General features: G+C 37.5%; 1 protein-coding gene across 2 annotated transcripts in view; it reads left to right on the top strand.

Moving 5' to 3' along the window:
• The window catches only part of LOC117092015 (cytochrome P450 2C9-like), a 91,211-nt gene that overhangs the window by 13,842 nt on the left and 55,524 nt on the right, over nucleotides 1-21,845 (top strand). The window contains exons 1-4 of one of the 2 annotated variants that reach the window (XM_033225130.1): nucleotides 10,641-10,852; nucleotides 12,694-12,856; nucleotides 13,027-13,176; nucleotides 21,449-21,609. In XM_033225130.1, the coding sequence (XP_033081021.1) occupies nucleotides 10,685-10,852; nucleotides 12,694-12,856; nucleotides 13,027-13,176; nucleotides 21,449-21,609 (642 nt within the window). In that variant the 5' untranslated portion in view covers nucleotides 10,641-10,684. Of the gene's footprint in view, nucleotides 1-10,640; nucleotides 10,853-12,693; nucleotides 12,857-13,026; nucleotides 13,177-21,448; nucleotides 21,610-21,845 lie in introns of those variants that run through there. The other variant, XM_033225140.1, reaches the window with a different exon arrangement.

Below are 21,845 nucleotides of genomic sequence, written 5' to 3' on the forward strand. Positions count from 1 at the left end.
TGATTCCAACCCTCATAGATGACTTGGAGGTTCAAGACTTCAGTAAAGAAAGTAAATGCAGATGTGGTGGAAATAGCAAGAGAATTAGAAGTGGAGCTTGAAAATGTGACTAAATTGCTGCAATATTATGATCAAACTGTAATGGATGAGGAGTTCCTTCTTACAGATGAGCAATGACATTGTTTCCTTGACAATGAATCTACTAGTGTTGAACATTGTTAACATGACAAAAGAAAGGATTTAAAATATTATATAAATTTTGTTGGGGAAGAAGTAGCAGGATTTCAGAGGATTAATTCCAATTTTGGAAGAAGTTTTACTGTGGATGAAATGTTATCAAACAGCATCACATGCTATAGAAAAGTCTTTTATGAAGGGAAGAGTCAATGTGGTAGACTTCATTGTTGTCTCATTTAAAGAAATTTTTACAGCCACTCAAAGATTCAGCAAGCACTACCATGATCAGTCAGCAGCCATCAACACTGAGCTAACACTCTCCACTAGCAACAAGATTATGACTTGCTGAAGACTCTAATGATTATAACCATAAAGTATTTTAAAATTAAGTTATGCACACTTTTTAGATGTAATGCTATTGTACACTTAACCTACCGTATAGTGTAAACATAACTTTTATACATACTGGGAAGCCAAAAAATTCATGTGTCCTGCTCTATTGAAATATTTTCATTATTGTGGTGGTCTGGAATTGAACACACAATATCTTCAAGATATGCCTGGTGATCCTCATAACCAAAAATGTAGGTTTTCATCCAGTTTTGTACATTGTGGTCATTCTTCACTGTGTGTCTGTTTAATAATATACCTACCTCCTGTATACCACTGAAGCACATTTTTTTGCTGTTCTATCATCTCTCTTTCTTGGTGTGTATTACTTTATTCTATTATTTCTGACAATGACAGGGAAAAAAAGTTACAGATGCAGATATGTCTGGAGGTGACTAAGAGGTGGGAGAAGCCATAATTTCTCAAGTGTTCTCTACTAAATTCTCTGAGATTGGCTCTTCCATTGGTTATTCTGAGCATGTCTTACTTCTGCAGTAATGGAGAGATGAAAACACTATTTTTTTCTATTCTCTTGAACATCTATGATCTTTGTCTCCTTTGAGTGAAATAACAGTCTTCTATTTAATGTGATGACTTTTTTGATGAAGGAACAGAGTTACTAGAGTATACATTCAGGGAAACTAATGCTTTTGGGGTTTGTTTTGTTTTGCTAAAATTGCTCTTGAGGCAGCCATGGTATAAGCAATAATGTACCATAATGCAAATCATAAGATCTCCATTCAAATCCAAGTTCTGCCACACAATGAGATATGTGACACTAGATATATCTCCCTTTCCCCATTTGAAAAATAAAAAAAATTATTCTTTGCCTTCTAGTGCTTTGGAACAAGTTTAATGATAAAGTGGTGAAAATTCTCTTTAGTTGCTTTCAGAATCTCTGTCACTGTCTTTTGAAAATTAAGTTATAATGTGTCTTGATGTGAGTCTCTGAGGATATATTGATTGGAGTTTCTTGAGCTTCCTTAATGTTTATATTCATGACTGTCATCAAATTTGGGTTGTTTTAAGCCATTGTTTCTTCAAATATTCTGTCTCTTTATCTCTTTTCCTCCTTGGATTTCCATAATGCATATCTTGGTCTGCTTCATGGGGTCCTACAGATCCCTTAGGCTCTATTAATTTTCTTTAATCTTTTTTTCAGTCTGTTCATCAGGCTTGATACTTTCCACTGACCTATCTATCTTCATGATCTCTGATTCTTCTGCTGGCTCAAATCTGCTTTCGAATCCCTCTAGTGAATTTTTAATCTCAGTTATTATACTCTTAAGCTCCAGAATTTCTTTTTGGTTTAATTTTAGATTTTTATCTCCTTATTAATATTTATATTTTTATATTTTGTTCATACCTCTTTTGTTTAACCTTTATCATATCTTAGTTTGTGAATTCAAAATACCTGAGACAAGTCTCAGTCAATTTAGGAAGCTCATTTTGCCAAGATTAAGGACACACCCATGAAACAACCTCAGGACCATCCTGTTAACATGTGGTCAAAGTGGTCAGGAAACAGCTTAGTTTTATACATTTTAGGGAGACACGAGACATCAGTAAATATACGTAAGATTTTAATTCATCTCGTCTGGAAAGATGGGACAACTCAAAGTGGGGAGTGGGGTTCAGGATACAGGTAGATAAAAGACAAATGATTGCATTATTTTGGGTTTCTGATTAGCCTTTCACTGACTACACAATTTACAGCAGTAGTCACTTATTCCTTAGTCTGAGTTAGTAAAACAATAAGGCAGAGGAAGCAATCAGATATTTGTCTCACATAAACAGAGAGATGACTTTGAGTTCTGTCTGTCCCTTGTCCACAAGTAATTTTCTTGTGGGCAAATTGTGAGGGAGGTTGGTAGCTTTTTAAACTCTTTGTAGCTATCTTATTTAGGAATAGAATGAGAGGCAGGTTTGTCCAACACAGTTCCCAGCTTGACTTTTCCCTTTGGCTTAGTGATTTTGAGACCCTGAGATTTATTTTCCTTTCACATTTTCCAGCATTTTTTTTTTCAATCTTTTGGAAAAAGCATTTCTCAATAAAACGAGTCTCTGGTTTCAGGTTTTGTCTGATCTCTCATGGTTAGAACAATTTACTCCTAGATGGATAGGTCCCATATTACTAGGAAAACTTATTTTTAGCAGGTGGTAAAGTCCCACATTTTATGAAGAGAAAATCAGGAGAGGAAGGGAGAAAAACAGCAACAAACAACAGCAACAAAAAGAACATGAAGGGCTGTTGAATTTTGTTGAAGGCCTTTCCTGCATTTATTGAGATAATCATGTGGTTTTTGTCTTTGGTTCTGTTTATGGGATGGATTACGTTTACTGATTTGCTTATGCTGAACCAACCTTGCATCCCAGGGATGAAGCCAACTTGATCTTGGTGGATAAGCTTTTTGATATGCTGCTGGATTCAGTTTGCCAGTATTTTATTGAGGATTTTTGCATTAATGTTCATTAGGGATATTGGCCTGAAATTCTCTTTTTTTGTTGTGTCTCCGCCAGGCTTTGGTGTCAGGATGATGCTGACCTCATAAAATGAGTTAGGGATGATTCTCTCTTTTTCTGTTGATTGGAATAGTTTCAGAAGGAATGGTACCAGCTCCTCTGTGTACCTCTATAGTATTCTGTGATGGTAGTTTGTATTTCTGTGGGATCGGTGGTGATATCCCCTTTATAATTTTTTATTGCATCTATTTTATTCTTCTCTTTTTTCTTATTTATTAGTCTTGCCAGTGGTCTATCAATTTTGTTGATCTTTTCAAAAAACCAACTCCTGGATTCATTGATTTTTTGATTTTTTTTTCTTTTGTGTGTGTGTGTGTGTGTGTGTGTGTGTGTCTATCTCTTTCAGTTCTGTTCTGATCCTACTTATTTCTTGCCTTCTGCTAGCTTTTGAATGTGTTTGTTCTTGCTTCTCTAGTTCTTTTAATTGTGATGTTAGGGTGTCGATTTTAGATCTTTCCTGGTTTCTCTTGTGGACATTTAGTGCTATAAATTTCCCTCCACATACTTCTTTAAATGTGTCTCAGAGATTCTGCTATGTTGTGTTTTTGTTCTCATTGGTTTCAAAGAACATCTTTATTTCTGCCTTCATTTTGTTATTTAAGCAGTAGTGATTCAGGAGCAGGTTGCTCTGTTTCCATGTGGTTGTGCAGTTTTGAGTAAGTTTGATCCTGACTTCTAGTTTGATTGCACTGTGGTCTAAGAGACAGTTTGTTGTAATTTCTGTTCTTGTACATTTGCTGAGGAATGCTTTACTTCCAACTATGTGGTCAGTTTTGGAATAAGTGTGATGTGGTGCTGAGAAGAATGTATATTCTGTTGATTTGGGGTGGAAAGTTCTGTAGATGACTATTAGGTTCACTTGGTGCAGAGCTGAGTTCAAATCCTGGATATCTTTGTTAACCTTCTGTCTCATTGATCTGTCTAACATTGACAGTGGGGTGTTAAAATCTCCCATTATTGAGTGGGAGTCTAAGTCTCTTTGTAGGTCTCTAAGGACTTGCTTTATGAAACTGGGTGCTCCTGTATTGGGTGCATATATATTTAGGATAGTTAGCTCTTCTTGTTGAATTGATCCCTTTACCGTTACGTAATGGCCTTCTTTGTCTCTTTTAATCTTTGTTGGTTTAAAGTCTGTTTTATCCAAGATTAGGATTGCAACCTCTGCTTTTTTTTGCTTTCCATTTACTTTGTAGATCTTCCTCCATCCCTTTATTTTGAGCCTATGTGTGTCTTTTCATGTGAGATGAGGCTCCTGAATACAGCACACTGATGGGTCTTGACTCTTTATCCAAAGTGCCAGTCTGTGTCTTTTAATTGGAGCATTTAGCCTATTTACATTTAAGGTTAATATTGTTATGTGTGAATTTGATCCTGCCATTATGATGTTAGCTGGTTATTTTGCCCGTTAGTTGATGCAGTTTCTTCCTCGCATTGATGGTCTTTACAATTTGGCATGCTTTTGCAGTGGCTGGTACTGGTTGTTCCTTTCCATGTTTAGTGCTTTCTTCAGGATCTCTTGTAAGGCAGGCCTAGTGGTGAGAAAATCTCTCAACATTTGCTTGTCTGTAAAGGATTTTATTTCTCCTTCCCTTATGAAGCTTATTTTGGCTGGATATGAAATTTTGGGTTGAAAATTCTTTCCTTTAAGAATGTTGAATATTGGCCCCCACTCTCTTCTGGCTTGTGGAGTTTCTGCCGAGAGATCTGCTGTTAGTCTGATGGGCTTTGCTTTGTGTGTAACCCATCCTTTCTCTCTGACTGCCCTTAACATTTTTTCCTTTATTTCAACCTTGGTGAATCTGACAATTATTTGTCTTGGGGTTGGTCTTCTCGAGGAGTATTTTTGTGGTGTTCTCTGTATTTCCTGAATGTGACTGTTGGCCTGCCTTGCTAGGTTGGGAAGTTCTCCTAGATAATATCCTGAAGAGTGTTTTCCAGTTTGGTTCCTTTCTCCCTGTCACTTTCAGGTACACTAATGAAAGGTAGATTTGGTCTTTTCACATAGTCCCATATTTCCTGGAGGCTTTGTTTATTTCTTTTTACTCTTTTTTCTCTAATCTCCTCTTCTTGCTTCATTTCATTAGTTTGATCTTCAATCACTAATACCCTTTCTTCCACTTGATTGAATCAGCTTCTGAAGCTTGTGCATGCATCATGTAGTTCATGTGCCATGGTTTTCAGCTCCATCAGGTCATTTAAGGTCTTCTCAACTTTGTTTATTCTAGTTATCCATTTTACTGTTCTTTTTTCAAGGTTTTTAGCTTCCTTACCATGGGTTCAAACATCCTCCTTTAGCTCGAAGAAGTTTGTCATTACCGACCTTCTGAAGCATGCTTCTGTCAACTCATTAAAGTCATTCTCCATTCAGCTTTGTTCCATTGCTGGTGAGGAGCTATGATCCTTTGGAGAAGAGGCGGTCTGATTTTTAGAATTTTCAACTTTTCTGCTCTGGTTTCTCCCCATCTTTGTGGTTTTATCTACCTTTGGTCTTTGACAATGGTGAACTACAGGTGGGGTTTTGATGTGTATGTCCTTTATGTAGATATTGATGCTATTTCTTTCTGTTTGTTAGTTTTCCTTCTAACAGTCAGGTTCCTCAGCTGCAGATCTGTTGGAGTTTGCTGGAGGTCCACTCCAGAACCCGTTTGCCTGGTTATCACCAGTGGAGGCTGCAGAACAGCAAATTTTGCAGAATAGCAAATATTGCTGCAGAACAGCAAATATTGCTGCCTGATCCTTCCTCTAGGAGCTTCGTCTCAGAGGGGCACCTGGCTGTATGAGGTGTCAATTGGCCCCTACTGGGAGGTGTCTCCCAGTTAGGCTACATTAGATTCAGGGACCCACTTGAGGAAGCAATCTGTCTGTTTTCAGAGCTCAAACACTGTGCTGAGAAAATCACTGCTGTCTTTAAACTGTCAGACAGGGACATTTAAGTCTGTAGAAGATTCTGCTGCCATTTGTTTAGCATTGCCCTGCCCCCAAAGGTGGAGTCTACAGAGGCAGGCAGGCCTCGTTGAGCTGTGGTGGGTTCCACCCAGTTCGAACTTCCTGGATGCTTTGTTTACTTACTCAAGCCTCAGCAATGGGGGATGCCCTTCCCCCAGCCAGGCTTCCACCTTGCAGTTTGATCTTAGACTGCTGCGCTAGCAGTGAGCAAGGCTCCATGGGCGTGGGACCTGCTTAACGAGGCACAGGATATAATCTCCTGATGTGCCGTTTGCTAAGACCATTGGAGAAGTTCAGTATTTGGGCAGTATTTCCCCAATTTTCTGGGTACAGTCTCTCATGGCTTCCCTTGGCTAGAAAAGGGAAATCCCCCAACCCCTTGTTCTTCCTAGGTGAGGTGATGCCCTGCCCTGTTTTGGCTTGCCTTACATGGGCTGCACCCACTGTCCAACCAGTCCCAATTAGATGAACCAAGTACTTCAGTTGGAAACACAGAAATCACCCATGTTCTGCATCGATCACCCTGCTCCTATTTAGCCATTCTGGAATTGAGGGGCCTCTATTTTTATTAATTTTTATCTTTAGATATCAACAGTCTGATTGTAAAGTTTATATGGAGAGGCCAAAAAACCCAAAACAGCCAATGGTAAGGAGAACAAAGTCAAATGATTAACCTTACCCAATTCAAATTCAAGACTTATTTTGAAGCTACAGTAATCAATAGAGTGTGCCATTGGTGAAAAAAATAGTCAAATAGATTAATACAAATGAGTAAAGAGCCTGAAATAGATAATCAGAAATACAGTCACGTGATCTTTGAAAAAAAAGCAAAGGCAATTCAATGGGAAAAAGTAGTCTTTTCCACAAAGACTAATGGAGTAACTGGAGAGTCACATACAGAAAAATGAATTTGGAAATAAACCTTATATCTTTAATGAAAGTTAACTTCTAAATATAAAATGCAAAACTATGAAACTCTGATAACATAAGGTAGGAGAAAATAAAGATGACCTTGATCTGACAATAGTTTTTAAAATACTACAATGAAGGTACAATCCATGAAATAAAGAATAACTAAGCTGACCTTTATTAAAATTTAAAATTTCTGCTCCACAAAAGACACTTATCAAGGGGATGAGATGACAAGACACAGATTGGAACAAATATTTTCAAAAGATATATCTGATAAATGACAGCTATCTAAAATTTTTTAAAACTCAATGATTAGAAATCAGACACCTTGTTTAAAAAAATGGGCAACTGATCTGAACAGATACCTCACCCAAGAAGACATACAGGTGGCAAATAAAGATATGAAAAGTTCTCATCATTAAATGTCATTAGGGACCTGCAAACTAAAACCCCAATGAGATACTATTACACACTTATACAATGGCTAAAATTCGAAACACTGAAAGAACCAAATGCTGACAAGGATGTGCAGCAATGAGAACTATTAGTCATTGCTGGTGGAAATGCAAAATGGTACAGACACTTCAGGAGACAGTTGGGCAGTGTCTAATAAAACTAAAATATGTTTACTATGTTATCTAGTAGTTGTGCTCCTTGGCATTTGCCAAATGAATTGAAAATATATTTCCACACAAAAATCTGCACATGGATATTTATAGCAGTTTTATTCATCATTGTCAAAAATTAGAAATCGCCAAGATGTTCTTCAATAGATAAATGAATAAACAACGTGGTAAACCTATACAATGAATGTTATTTAGTGTTAAAAAGAAATGAACTATCAAGACTTGAAAAGATGTGGAGAAACTTTATACATATTAGTAAGTTAAATCTTAAAAGGCTACATACTGTATGATTCCAAACGCATGACATTCTGGAAAAGGCAAAACTATGCTGACACTGCAAAGATTATTTGTTGCTAGGGCTCACAAGGAAGAGAGGGTGAACAGGTAGAGTACAGAGGGTTTTAAGGTCAGTAAAGCTGTTTTATATGATACTACAATGGTGGATACATGTCATTATGCATTAGTCAAATGCCATAGAATGTACAACACAAAGAATGAACCCCACATAACCTATGAGCTTTGGATGATGATGATGTGTCAATGTTGGTTCATTGATTGTAACCTATGAGAGTTCTTAATTGTGAGACAGACTGTGTATGGGTGCAGGGAAAGAGGCATGTGGTAATTATATACTTTCCACTTAGTGTTGCTGGAAACCCCAAACTGCTGTTAAGAAATACATTTTTCTAAAGCCTACTCTAACCCACCATTCTAGTCAAGCTGAGGTTTGTATTACTCAGTGACTGTGGAGGGCTTAATGTTGATACTCCACTGATCATTTGGACTGAGATGTGAATTCTATGAGATGGGATATGACATGTCACTGAACTGGGAATTGAAAAACTGGGATTCTAAGTCTTATACTGAGGCATTGTGATACTGTCTCACTGAGTCAACAATTGCTCATTTCTAAAAAAACAAAGCAAATCCTGTTTAGTTGATCTCAGAGATCCCTTATGTCTTCAAATTATCTATAATTCTTTCATTCTATACACTGAAAGGTCTAAGGAGAAGCCTCAGCTCAACAGAAGAGAGTAGGAGCAGAGCTGAGACACCTAACTCTCAAGGAATGAAATGATTATTCTAAAGAGAGCAACTAAGCTTATTTTACCCAAAATAAGGTAGCATATTTCTGTTAGAGTTCAGAGTTACATGAGTCAGCGACCAAGTTTTTGCTTTTCTTTAATCTATATAAAGGGTTCTCCAAGGCCTTTGACTTACCCAAGTACTAAAGGTTATAAAACCAAACTCTTCTGACCCCCAATCTAGTCAATTTGGGCTGTAATTATTAATGAAATTAACGTTTATTTTGAAAATAATTTACTAGACTGAATCACAAAATACTGAACCTTAGTACACAATCAGTAAATATCTGTGAACTCAGTTGAACTGAATGTTTTGCTTGAAATGAAACCTTCAAGATGCAGGGCTTATGGGTTCTAGTCTCAGCTCTAGCAGCAGCAGACACCATGTTCTTGGGTACAATACTGAATCTTCAAGGCTCAGCCTCCTCATTCCTGAAATGGGTCAATTTTATTGTAAGCAAAGGCAATTGAGAGATTCCCAAGGGACATGAGGTGTGAGAATTCTCTGTAAATTTTTAGAATCCCTGTTAAAAATGACCAGTAAAACATTGCACAATTGTGTCTTAACATAACTTAATTTTTCTTAATAAGACAACTGGAAATACCCTCAATGGGGAATTTAGAACAAATATGATGATATCTTTAAAGAAAATGGCTTTGCATAAGTATTGTCATTAGTGATCTAGTAAAGTGTATCTGTCTAGTTGTATTTAGGCCCTCAACTCAAAATGTCAGTTCCCATTAAGGTCTATACATTGAGGTGGTTTTGTGCTATGAGTCCATTTAGTGATTTACCTACCTCCCACCCTCTATTAGATTCACAGCTGTTGTTCTGTCCATAATTTCCTATGCTTGCTTTGCTTTATTACATTATTTTTGAAAATGAGAGACCAAAAACAATAGAAAGCAGCCGTGACTGGAAGTGACTGGGAGGTCAAGAAGCCTTAGTTTCTCAAGCCCTTAGCATCAAATTCTCTGAGATCAGTGGTTCTCTCAGTTACACTGAGTGTTTCACCTCCACAGTGATGGAGAAGAGAGAACTCTTATTTTTTCTCATGAGCATCCCTGGGGCTGTTTTGCTTAGATAAATAAGGGGTTCTATTTAATGTGAATCTTGTTTTATGAACAGAATCAATGGGGTATATATTCAGAATGACTAATGTTTGGAAGTTTGTTTTGTTTCGCTAAAACATAGTTTTAGCAAACAATTTTTTTTTTTTTTGAATTTGGGTCTTCTGTTCTGAAGGCATCTCTAGATGTAAGAGATAATGCACCATGATGGGCATCAGAAGACCTCAGCTCAAATCCCAGTTCTGCCAGCTATGAGCTGTGTGGCACCAACAGGTGTCCTGTTCTCCCAGGGTCTCCCTTTTCCCATTTGAAAAATAAAAAATAACAATTCCTACCTTCATGTGTTTTTTCAGGGGGTTTAATGGTAAGGGTGTTTATATCTGCTAAGCTAATTTGCTTGATATATGTTTGGTTATTTAAGATATATGAGTTATGTTAGCTATTTCATGTTTAGGCTGCTGTATTTTTAGTAGGCTATATTAAATAGATGATTTCATTATAAAAGACAAAGTCTCCTAATCTTTGATATAGCATTGACATACTTTCAAAATATACAAGGCATAGACTACATCAATTTTCCTCAAAATCATAAATTCCCAACTGGTTATTAATCTAAGAATTCAGAATTTTGAGTAATTGTTTTTCCATCAGATTATTTACTTCAGTGCTCTCAATTATGATGGTGCGTTGGAACCACTTGGGTTAACCTTTTTTTTTTTTAATTACCAATACCTACGCTCCAAAGTGGGCACTGGAATGAAGGAGAACAAGACCAAAGGACATTTTACTTTTATCTTTATGAGTGGGTCAAAGTCCTTTCAGAAGGAGCATATAGTGGACCTAGGTGATTGGTAACTTTATATGGCAAAAAGGCACACACTTAATTAGCATGGAGTGTTATAAAAGGCTTGGAGCACAAGGTCACGGTTGTCTTAACAAGAAGAGAAGGCTTCAATGGATTCTCTTGTGGTCCTTGTGCTCTGTCTCTCCTGTTTGCTTCTCCTTTCACTCTGGAGACAGAGATCTGGGAGAGGAAAACTCCCTCCTGGCCCCACTCCTCTCCCAGTGATTGGAAATATCTTACAGATAAATATTAAGGATGTCAGCAAATCCTTAACCAATGTAAGTATGCTCTTTCAGTGACTTGCAAAAGGTAAGTAAATTCACCTGTAGTTTTTGAATAAAATATACCCCTAGAGATACATTGTTACAAGAGATCATTGTAAAGTAAAATACTTGGAAAGGCTTTTGTTGCCTTTTCTCCATCACTGCAGAGGTGAAACCTCAGTGCAACTGAGTCTGTCAGGGTCAGAAATACTGGAATGCAATCATGTATTTTGTGAGTAAAGAAAGATTTAGGTCTTTGCATGTTAGATTCAAAATAACAAAGTGTCAATAGTTTGAAATGTTGTGTTCCTTCTTTATTTCATAGTCATTTGCTATAATTTTTGGCTGAAGGTAAATGGTAAGGGACGTGTTTGTTATTAGAGATTTTATTATGTAGGTCCTCTACTATATTAGCCATGTGTTTTATTCAGAATAGCTGTGAAAATTTAACTTTTCTGAGGAAATAATTTATGGCTGTTGTAAAGGAAATAGCTGTGGGTTCAGGACCAGCAAAAGCAGATAAGTAGTAGATAGGAAGTTATAGATTTCCATTATTGGATCCACAAATTAATGTTTTAATTAAACTATAGCTACAATATATAAACCCCAACATGACCTTAGGGTTTAGTAATAGTAGGAAGAGGGGTAGAAGATGTATAAGTATTAGGGTTTTCTTCTCGAGTGAAAGATGGTTTAACAGTGTTAATATGATATGTGAATACCCCTCATTGTGTAATAATTAACACATACAGAAAGTAAAGGGCTGCGATTAGTATAGTATAGTAAGCCTTATAAGCATGCTGGTATGATTAGACCAAGAGAATGAGGTATAGTTATGAAGACTACTACTAGAGTGATGGTAGGGGGCAGGGCAAGGTTGGCAAGGCTAGTTAGGAGTCATCATGTGGCTCTCAGGAGGAGAAGTGTTTGAAGGCCCCATGTTATTAGTATGGTTTGGCTGTGTACTTGTTTGTAGTTTGAGTTTGCAAGGCAGAATAGTACAGATGAGGTTAGTCCTTGGGCAATTATTAGGGCAGTTGTGCCTGTAAAACTTCAGGTGGTTTGAATGAGAATAGCCATGATAATAAGGGCCATGTGGCTTATGGAAGAGTAAGTAATGAGTGATTTTAGATCAGTGTGGCACAGACAAATGGAGCTTGTTATGATTATTCCTCATAGGGATAGTATGAAGGAGGAATAAGCTATAAACTCTGTTGGGGGTTAAGGATTAAGGTGATTCGTATAATCCCATAGCCACCTAATTTTAGGAGTACTGCTGTGGGGACTATTGATCCAGCAATGGGGACCTCTACGTGGGCTTTTGGGAGTCCTAGGTGGAGTCCATACGGAGGTGATTTTACTGTAAATGCTATGATGCATACTAATCATAAAAGGCTATTAGACCAGGAAATTATTAGTTATTGAAGCTGGATATTTGTGTTAAGGTAGACACGAGAGTGCTGCTGATAAATTTCTCACGCATGAGTGTTTGAATAAGTGGAGTTTCAAATTTGGGTCTTCTGTATATTAGCTGTGGGACACTGCAAATGAATTTGTCATTCTCTTAGCTCAGTTTGTTTGTTTAAAGTAGAGCGAATAGACCTGCTGAATATGTTGATGTGAGGATTAATTGTAATCTGTGTAGCAAGTGTCTGACCATTGCCTTGCACATCATAGGCCATCTGAGTGGCAAGTATAATAATCATCATCATGTTTATATATATAATTCAGAACTATTTGAGCCTGTATGACTGAATAAAAGCATACAAATACAATGAAAATATGAATCTAAGTCAGGCTTAGTAAATGGATGAAATAGTGACTTCATTTGCTGTTACCTGTATCTCTTTTTCTAGCTCTCAAAAGTCTATGGCCCTGTGTTCACTCTGTATTTTGGCCTGCAACGCGTGGTGGTGCTGCATGGATACGAAGCAGTGAAGGAAGCCCTGATTGATCTTGGAGAGGAGTTTTCTGGAAGAGGACATATTCCATTGGCTGACAGAGCTAGCAGAGGATTTGGTAGGTGTGCATGTGCCTATTTCAGCATAGGTCATGGGGATGGGGAGGATGGAAAACAGACTAGCAGAGCTTTTCATGCAGAGCTTAGCCCATCCACGTGGCTGCCCAGTGTCAGCTTGCTCTTTCTTGCCTGGGATCTCCCTACTAGCTTCTGTTTGTCTTCCTGTTAGGAATCGTTTTCAGCAATGGAAAGAGATGGAAGGAGATCCGGCGTTTCTCCCTCATGACACTGCGGAATTTTGGGATGGGGAAGAGGAGCATTGAGGATCGTGTTCAAGAGGAAGCCCGCTGCCTTGTGGAGGATTTGAGAAAAACCAAGGGTGGGTAAACCTACTCTGTATCACTGACCTTACTGGACTGCTGTCCCCTCTACTGACATTCTTGGAAACATTTCAGGGGTGGCCAGATCTTTTATTATGAGTCCTGGTTGTTAGCTCATGTGAAGCGGGGTTTGAGGCTGAGAGCCAAGGGAATTTGCACATATTTGTGCTGTGTGTGTACAGGCATGATTGTGCATACACTGTGGGTATAAAAGGTTCATTTAATCCTATGTTCTCCTGAACTTTGCTTCTTTGTTTTCAAATAAGAAATCATGAATAATATAGGTTTTGAGTTCATTTTTTGAAAGAGTTAAAGAGCAGTGTTTTTCCCATTACCTATTCCAGAACAAGTCACCAGAGAATACTTGGCAAGTGGACATGGTGGGAATGACCCTATCACACCCCTAGGTAGCATGAACCAAATGGCATGTGCTTTTATTTAATTGGACTGTGTTTGTATGGTCAGCCTCACTGACTTGTCTGGGGTTTCTTTTAGGCCCATGCTTTACGTTCTGGCCAGTAATGACATTCTACAGTTTGTATTGCTTAGGCATATCTTATTACAGTTCTCATCAATTTTTATTTCTCTGTAAACAGAGCATTATTTAAAAAATAGTGTTACTTCTTGTTACTCTATTGATTTATGTGTTTTGAGTAAACATATGCTGTAGCATAATTCTGTGAAATACACAAATGTCAATTTATAAAATGATTTATTTACCTACATTTTAATTATTAGTAATAACTCTGTAATCTGTATTCCTTAAGTACAATTTGGCTCCATTTCAGTTTTGGTTATCTTTTTCTAACCATATTTATGAAATTTTGGCTTCAAAATTTATGGTAATTATTATTTTCCACTGCCAACTCTGCTCACCTATGAAGCTTTACAATGAATCAGTTTATCAGCTTGGATGCCAAATTACCTTGTTTTTAAATTCTGTTTTCCATATGAAATGAAAGACTGAAAATCAGATTTGTCTGTGAATGATACACACACACTCAACAGACTTCCAGCTGTTCAATGCCTTGCTATTCATTCAGAGTACTTTTGATTAAAGTCACTATTTAGGGCCTATGGGTGTGAATTTGGAAGCTGTTTAAATATAAAGTTTAATACTTCAAAATAATAAGAGCTATGCATAGCAAACTCATAGCCAATATCATATCAAATGGGCAAAATCTGGAAGAATTCCCTTTGAAAACCAGAGTAAGACAAAGATGCCCTCTCTCACCACTCCTATTCAACATAGTATTGGATGTTCTTGCCATGGCAATCAGGTAAGAGAAAGAAATAAACGGTATTGAAATAGGATGAGAGGAAGTCAAATTGTCTCTGTTTACAGATGACATGATTGTATATTTAGAAAACCCCATTGTCTCAGCTCCAAAACTGTTTAAGCTGATAAGCAACTTTAGCGAAGTCTCAGGAAACAAATTCTATGTGCAAAAATCACAAGCATTCCTATACACCAATAATAGATAAGTAGAGAGCCAAATCATGAGTGAACTCCCATTCACAATTGCTACAAAGAAAATAAAATGCCCTGAAATACAACTTAAAAGGGATGTGAAAGACCTCTTCAAGGAGAACTACAAACCACTGCTCAGGGAATTAAGAGATGATACAATCAAATGGAAAAACATTCCATGCTCATGAATAGTAAGAATAAATATTGTGAAATTGGCCATACTGCCAACAGTAGTTTACAGATTTAATGCTATTCCCATCAAGCTGCCATTGACTTTCTTCACAGAACTAGAAAAAACTACTTTAAATTTCATGTGGAACCAAAAAAGAGCTTGTAAAGCCAAGACAATCCTAAGCAAAAGGAACAAAGCTGGAGGCATCACACTACCTGACTTCAAACTATACTACAAGGGTACAGTAACCAAAACAGCGTGGTACTGATACCAAAACAGATATATAGACCAATGGAACAGAACAGAGGCCTCAGAAATAAAGTCACACATCTACAACTATCTGATCTTCAACAAACCTGACAAAAACAAGCAATGGGGAAAAGATTCCCTATTTAATAAATGGTGTTGGAAAAACTGGCTAGCCATATGCAGAAAACAGAAACTGGATCCCTTCCTTACATCTTCTTCTTCTTTTTTTTTAATTTTTTAAATTATACTTTAAGTTCTATGGTACATGTGCACAATATGCAGGTTTGTTACATATGTATACATGTGCCATGTTGGTGTGCTGCACCCATCAACTCATTTACGTTAGGTATATCTCGTAATGCCATTCCTCCCCTCTCCCCACATCCAATGACAGGCCCTGGTGTGTGATGTTCCCCACAGTGTGTCCAAGTGTTCTGACCGTTCTGTTCCCACCTATGAGTGAGAACATGCAGTGTTTGGTTTTCTGTCCTTGCAATAGTTTGCTCAGAATGATGGATTCCAGCTTCATCCATGTCCCTACAAAGGACATGAACTCATCCTTTTTTATGACTGCATAGTATTCCATGGTGTATATGTGCCACATTTTCTTAATCCAGTCTATCATTGATGGACATTTGGGTTGGTTCCAAGTCTTTGCTATTGTGAATAGTGCCACAATAAATATACATGTGCATGTATATTTCTTTATAGCAGCATGATTTATAATCCTTTGGGTATATATCCAGTAATGGGATAGCTGGGTCAAATGGTATTTCTAGTTCTACATCCTTGAGGAATTGCCACACTGTCTTCCACAATGGTTGAACTAGTTTACAGTCCCACCAACTGTGTAAAAGCTTTCCTATTTCTCCACATCCTCTCCATCACCTGTTGTTTCCTGACTTTTTAATGATGGCCATTCTAACTGATGTGAGATGGTATTTCTGGTTTTGTAGTATTTGTAGCATTGTGGTTTTGATTTTCATTTCTCTGATGACCAGTGATGGTGAGCATTTTTTATGTGTCTGTTGGCTGCATAAATGTCTATAAATGTCTTCTTTTGAGAAGTGTCTGTTCATATCCTTTGCCCACTTTTTGATGGGGTTGTTTGATTTTTTCTTGCAAATTTGTTTAAGTTCTTTGTGTATTCTGGATAAAAGCCCTTTGTCAGATGGGTAGATTGTAAAAATTTTCTCCCATTCTGTAGGTTGCCTGTTCACCCTGATGGTAGTTTGTTTTGCTGTGCAGAAGCTTTTTAGTTTACTTAGATCCCATTTGTCAATTTTGGCTTTTATTGCCATTGCTTTTGGTGTTTTAGTCATGAAGCCCTTGCCCATCCCTATGTCCTGAATGGTATTGCCTAGGTTTTCTTCTAGGGTTTTTAACGTTTTAGGTCTAACATTTAAGTCTTTAATTCATCTTGAATTAATGTTCGTATAAGGTGTAAGGAAGGGATCCAGTTTCAGCTTTTGCCATATGTCTGGCCAGTTTTCCCAGCATCATTTATTAAATAGGGAATCCTTTCCCCATTTCTTGTTTTTGTCAGGTTTATTAAAGATCAGATGGTTGTAGATGTGTGGTATTATTTCCGAGAGCTCTATTCTGTTCCATTGGTCTATATCTCTGTTGTGGTACCAGTACCATGCTGTTTTGGTTACTGCAGCCTTGTAGTACAGCTTGAAGTCAGGTAGCGTGATTCCTCCAGCTTTGTTCTTTTGGCTTAGGATTGTCTTGGCAATGCGGGCTCTTTTTTTGTTCCATATGAACTTTACAGTAGTTTTTTCCAATTCTGTAAAGAAAGTCATTGATAGCTTGATGGGGATGGCATTGAATCTATAAATTACCTTGGGAAGTGTGGCCATTTTCACAATATTGATTCTTCCTATCCATGAGCATGGTATGTTCTTCCATTTGTTTGTGTCCTCTTTTATTTCATTGAGCAGTGGTTTGCAGTTCTCCTTGAAGAGGTCCTTCCCGTTCCTTGTTAGTTGGATTCTTAGGTATTTTATTTTCTTTGAAGCAATTGTACATGGGAATTCACTCATGATTTGGCTCTCTGTTTGTCTATTATTGGTGTATAGGAATGTTTGTGATTTTTGCATATTGATTTTGTATCCTGAGACTTTGCTGAAGTTTCTTATCAGCTTAAGGAGATTTTGGGCTGAGATGATGGGGTTTCTAAGTATACAATCATGTCATCTGCAAAGAGGGACAATTTGACTTCCTCTTTTTCTAACTGGATACCATTTATTTCTTTCTCCTGCCTTATTGCCCTGGTCAGAAGTTCCAACACTATGTTGAATAGGAGTGATGAGAGAGGGCATCCCTGTCTTGTGCCAGTTTTCAAATGGAATGCTTCCAGTTTTTGCCCATTCAGTATGATATTGGCTGTGGATTTGTCATAAATAGTTCTTATTATTTTGAGATATGTCCCATCCATACCAAGTTTATTGAGAGTTTTTAGCATGAAGCGCTGTTGAATTTTGTCGAAGGCCTTTTCTGCATCTATTGAGATAATCATGTGGTTTTTGTCTTTGGTTCTGTTTATATGATGGATTACCTTTATTGATTTGCATATGTTGAACCAGCCTTGCATCCCAGGGATGAAGTCAACTTGATTGTGGTGGATAAGCTTTTGGATGTGCTGCTGGATTAGGTTTGTCATTATTTTTTTGAGGATTTTTGCATCGATGTTCATCAGGGATATTGGTCTAAAATTCTCTTTTTTTGTTGTGTCTCTGCCAGGCTTTGGTATCAGGATGACATTGGCCTCATAAAATGAGTTAGGGAGTATTCTTCCTTTTTCTATTGATTGGAATAGTTTCGGAAGGAATGGTTCCAGCTCCCCTTCGTACCTCTGGTCCTGGACTTTTTTTGGTTGGTATGCTATTAATTATTGCCTCAATTTCAGAAGCTGTTATTAGTCTATTCAGGGATTCAACTTCTTCTTGATTTAGTCTTGGGAGGGTGTATGTGTCCAGGAATTTATCTATTTCTTCTAGATTGTCTAGGTTTTTTTGCATAGAGGTGTTTATTGTATTCTCTGATGGTAGTTTGTCTTTCTTTGGGATTGGTGGTGATATCTCCTTTATCATTTTTTATTGCATTTATTTGATTCTTCTCTCTTTTCTTCTTTATTAATCTTCCTAGCAGTCTATCAATTTTGTTGATCTTTTCAGAAAACTGGCTCCTGGATTCAGTGATTTTTTGAAAGGTTTTTTGTGTTTCTATCTCCTTCAGTTCTTCTCTGATCTTAGTTATTTCTTGCCTTCTGCTAGCTTTTGATTGTGTTTGCTGTTGCTTCTCTAGTTCTTTTAATTGTGATGTTAGGGTGTCAATTTTAGATCTTCCCTGCTTTCTCTTGTGGGCATTTAATGCATTTAATGTTCTAAATTTTCCTTTACACGCTGCTTTAAATGTGTCCCAGAGATTCTGGTATGTTGTGTCTTTGTTCTCATTGGTTTCAAAGAACATCTTTATTTCTGCCTTTATTTCGTTTTGTACGCAGTAGTCATTCAGGAGCAGGTTGTTCAGTTTTCATGTAGTTGAGCAGTTTTGAGTGAGTTTCTTAATCCTGAGTTCTAGTTTGATTGCACTGTGGTCTGAGAGACAGTTTGTTATAATTTCTGTTCTTTGACATTTGCTGAGGCGTGCTTTACTTCCAACTATGTGGTCAATTTTGGAATAAGTGTAATGTGGTGCTGAGAAGAATGTATATTACGTTGATTTGGGGTGGAGAGTTCTGTAGATGTCTATTAGATCTGCTTGGTGCAGAGTTGAGTTCAATTCCATCTGACTAAGGTCTAATATCCAGAATTCACAAGGAACTTAAACAAATTTATAAAACAACAACAACGACAACAAAAACTACTGAGTCTGTCCTGCAGACCCTGGCCAATGGATGAAATGAGTACTCATATACAGGTATGCAGTGTAAGAGCAGCTAGGGGACTGTCTGGCTTAAGTGGCCAGAGTGTAGCCTCGAGAAGCTGGAGCTGCATGCTTTTATTCAGTGCAGGCACAATGCTGAAAACCTGGAGCCCACATAATCTGTAGGTAATTAATATTTATTGTTCCCCTTTCAGGGAACATCAAGCAGGGATGATCAAAGGTCAGCTCCTGGTCAATATAAGTAAACAAGCCTGTTCATGATGACTTCCCCTTCCCTCCCTTGTGCATATTCTTGCCCTCTGGCTCAGGGTCAGGGAACAGCTGCCTTCATCTATTCTCACCTAAAGCTGGCTATGTAGATCCTTTTCACCTTTCAGAAGAGCTGTTCCTTTCCCTATACTTTCTCCCACCACTCTGACTGATCTCCTACAAACAACTTCATCAAAAAGTGGGTGAGCAGACACTTCTCAAAAGAAGAGATTTATGCAGCCAACAAACATATGAAAAACAGTTCATCATCACTGATCATTAGAGAATGCAAATCAAAACCACAATGCGATACCATCTCATGCCAATTAGAATGGTGATCATTAATAAGTCAGGAATCAAGAGATGCTGGTGAGAATGTGAAGAAATAGGAACACTTTTACACTGTTGGTGGGAGTGTAAATTATTTCAACCATTGTGGAAGACAGTGTGTTGATGCCTCAATGATCTAGAACCAGAAATTCTATTTGATCTAGCAATCCTATTACTGGGTATATACCCAAAGGATTATAAACCATTTTACTATAAAGATACATGCACATGTATAGTTATTGCAGCACTATTTACAGTAGCAAAGACTTGGAACCAACCCAAATGCCCATCAATGATAGACTGGATAAAGAAACTGTGGGACATACACACTACAGAATACTATGCAGCCATAAAAAATAATGAGTTCATGTCCTTTGCAGGGACATGGATGAAGCTGGAAACCATCATCCTCATCAAACTAACACAGGAACAGAAAACCAAACACCACATGTTCTCACTCGTAAGTGGAATTTGAACAATGAGAACACATGGACACAGGGAGGGGAACATCACACAACCAGGGCCTGTCGAGGCATTGGAGGGCAAGGGGAGGGAGAGCATTGGACAAATACCTAATGCATGTGGGGCTTAAAACCTAGATGACAAGTTCATAGATGCAGCAAACCACCATGGCACATGTATACCTATATAACAAATATGCACAATGCTGCACATGTATCCCAGAACTTAAAGTAAAATAAAAAAATTTTAAAAGTTTATCAACCACTTGATTACAACTTTATTTCAGAGATCCTCCACCAAACAAGAAAACCTTTCCTATAATTTAATTGATTTAGCTATTAAATGATAAACTTGGCCTAATCAATGTCAAATTTCAAATAAGTTAAACTTGAAGGATGATTAGAGATGATGGGCATTTAGTTCCTAAAGAAGAAAATTCATTTTTAAAAAACTAAAGAAGAAACAAAAACTCCTTTTATTAATTTCCTTTTCCTTTTTTCTTTCTTTCTTTTTTTTTTTTTTTTGAGTCAGAGTCTCGCTCTTTTGCCAGGCTGAAGTGCACTGGTGCGATTTCGGCTCACTGCAACCTCTGCCTCCTGGATTCAAGAGATTCTCCTGCCTCAGCCTCCCAAGTAGCTGGGATTACAGGCACCCACCACCACACTCGACTAATTTTTGCATCCTTAGCAGAGATGGGATTTCACCATGTTGCCCAGGCTGGTCTTGAACTCCTGACCTCAGGTGATCCACCTGCCTCGGCCTCCCAAAGTGCTGGGATTACAGACGTGAGCCACCATGCTCCACCTAATTTACTTTTCCTTGTTTGCCTTGCCTGGGATTTACATTTCAAATAAAAAGTTTTTGTTTAATTTTTTTGACAAACTAATCTATGTTAGACATGCTATTCATTTATATTTGTTTTCCTTCTCATAAAACACGTTCTGCTTCTTACATTTATTTTCTCAAATACATGAATTCACCCATAGTCTCTCTAGTTCCTCTCTACTGATTCAACACATGATTCTTTCAGCTATTCATTATAATATAAAAAGCTTCGAAATCCCCAACCATTCTTGCCCTTTCTATCTCAGTGCTTTGTTGTCTACAGACTTTGCAGACTGATGTGATTCCCTCTGAAACCTGAATTATTAGGTTTTTAAAAAATTATCCTTTTTTTCCTCCCAAAGTAAAAGACAAATAGTCCAGGAATGTAAATTTAGCATTTGAGCAGCCATTATTCAACCAGCTAGGTTGTAATGGTTACTTCAGAATTAATGTAAAAGTGCTGTGTTGATTTTATGCATGCCAAACTCTTTTTGTGGCTGTTAAGGGAATTCGTAGGTAAAACACTGCTTAAAACTTCTAAACTATTATTATCTGTTAACAAATACAAAGTGTTTTATAACTACAGTTTACTAGTATTTTAAAATTGTTTCCAAATCTTTAGGCTCACCCTGTGATCCCACTTTCATCCTGGGCTGTGCTCCCTGCAATGTGATCTGCTCCATTATTTTCCATAAACGTTTTGATTATAAAGATCAGCAATTTCTTAACTTGATGGAAAAATTGAATGAAAACGTCAAGATTGGGAGCACCCCCTGGATCCAGGTAAGGCCAAGATTTTTGCTTCCCAAGAAACCACTTATGCTCTTTTTTTCTGACAAATTCAAAATTCTATATGGATCAAACCCTGAAGTGCATTTTTGAATACTACAGTCTTGCACATACAGCCATGGGGTAAATATCTCAGAAAGATGGCAAAGCCCTTTATTTTATGCACAAGAAATGAATGCCCCAATATAGATCTGGCTTCTAAGTCCATTAGCTCCCTGATCAGTGTTTTT

Source organism: Trachypithecus francoisi, unplaced genomic scaffold (assembly GCF_009764315.1).
Source record: "Trachypithecus francoisi isolate TF-2019V2 unplaced genomic scaffold, Tfra_2.0 Contig01436, whole genome shotgun sequence".
NCBI lineage: Eukaryota > Metazoa > Chordata > Mammalia > Primates > Cercopithecidae > Trachypithecus > Trachypithecus francoisi.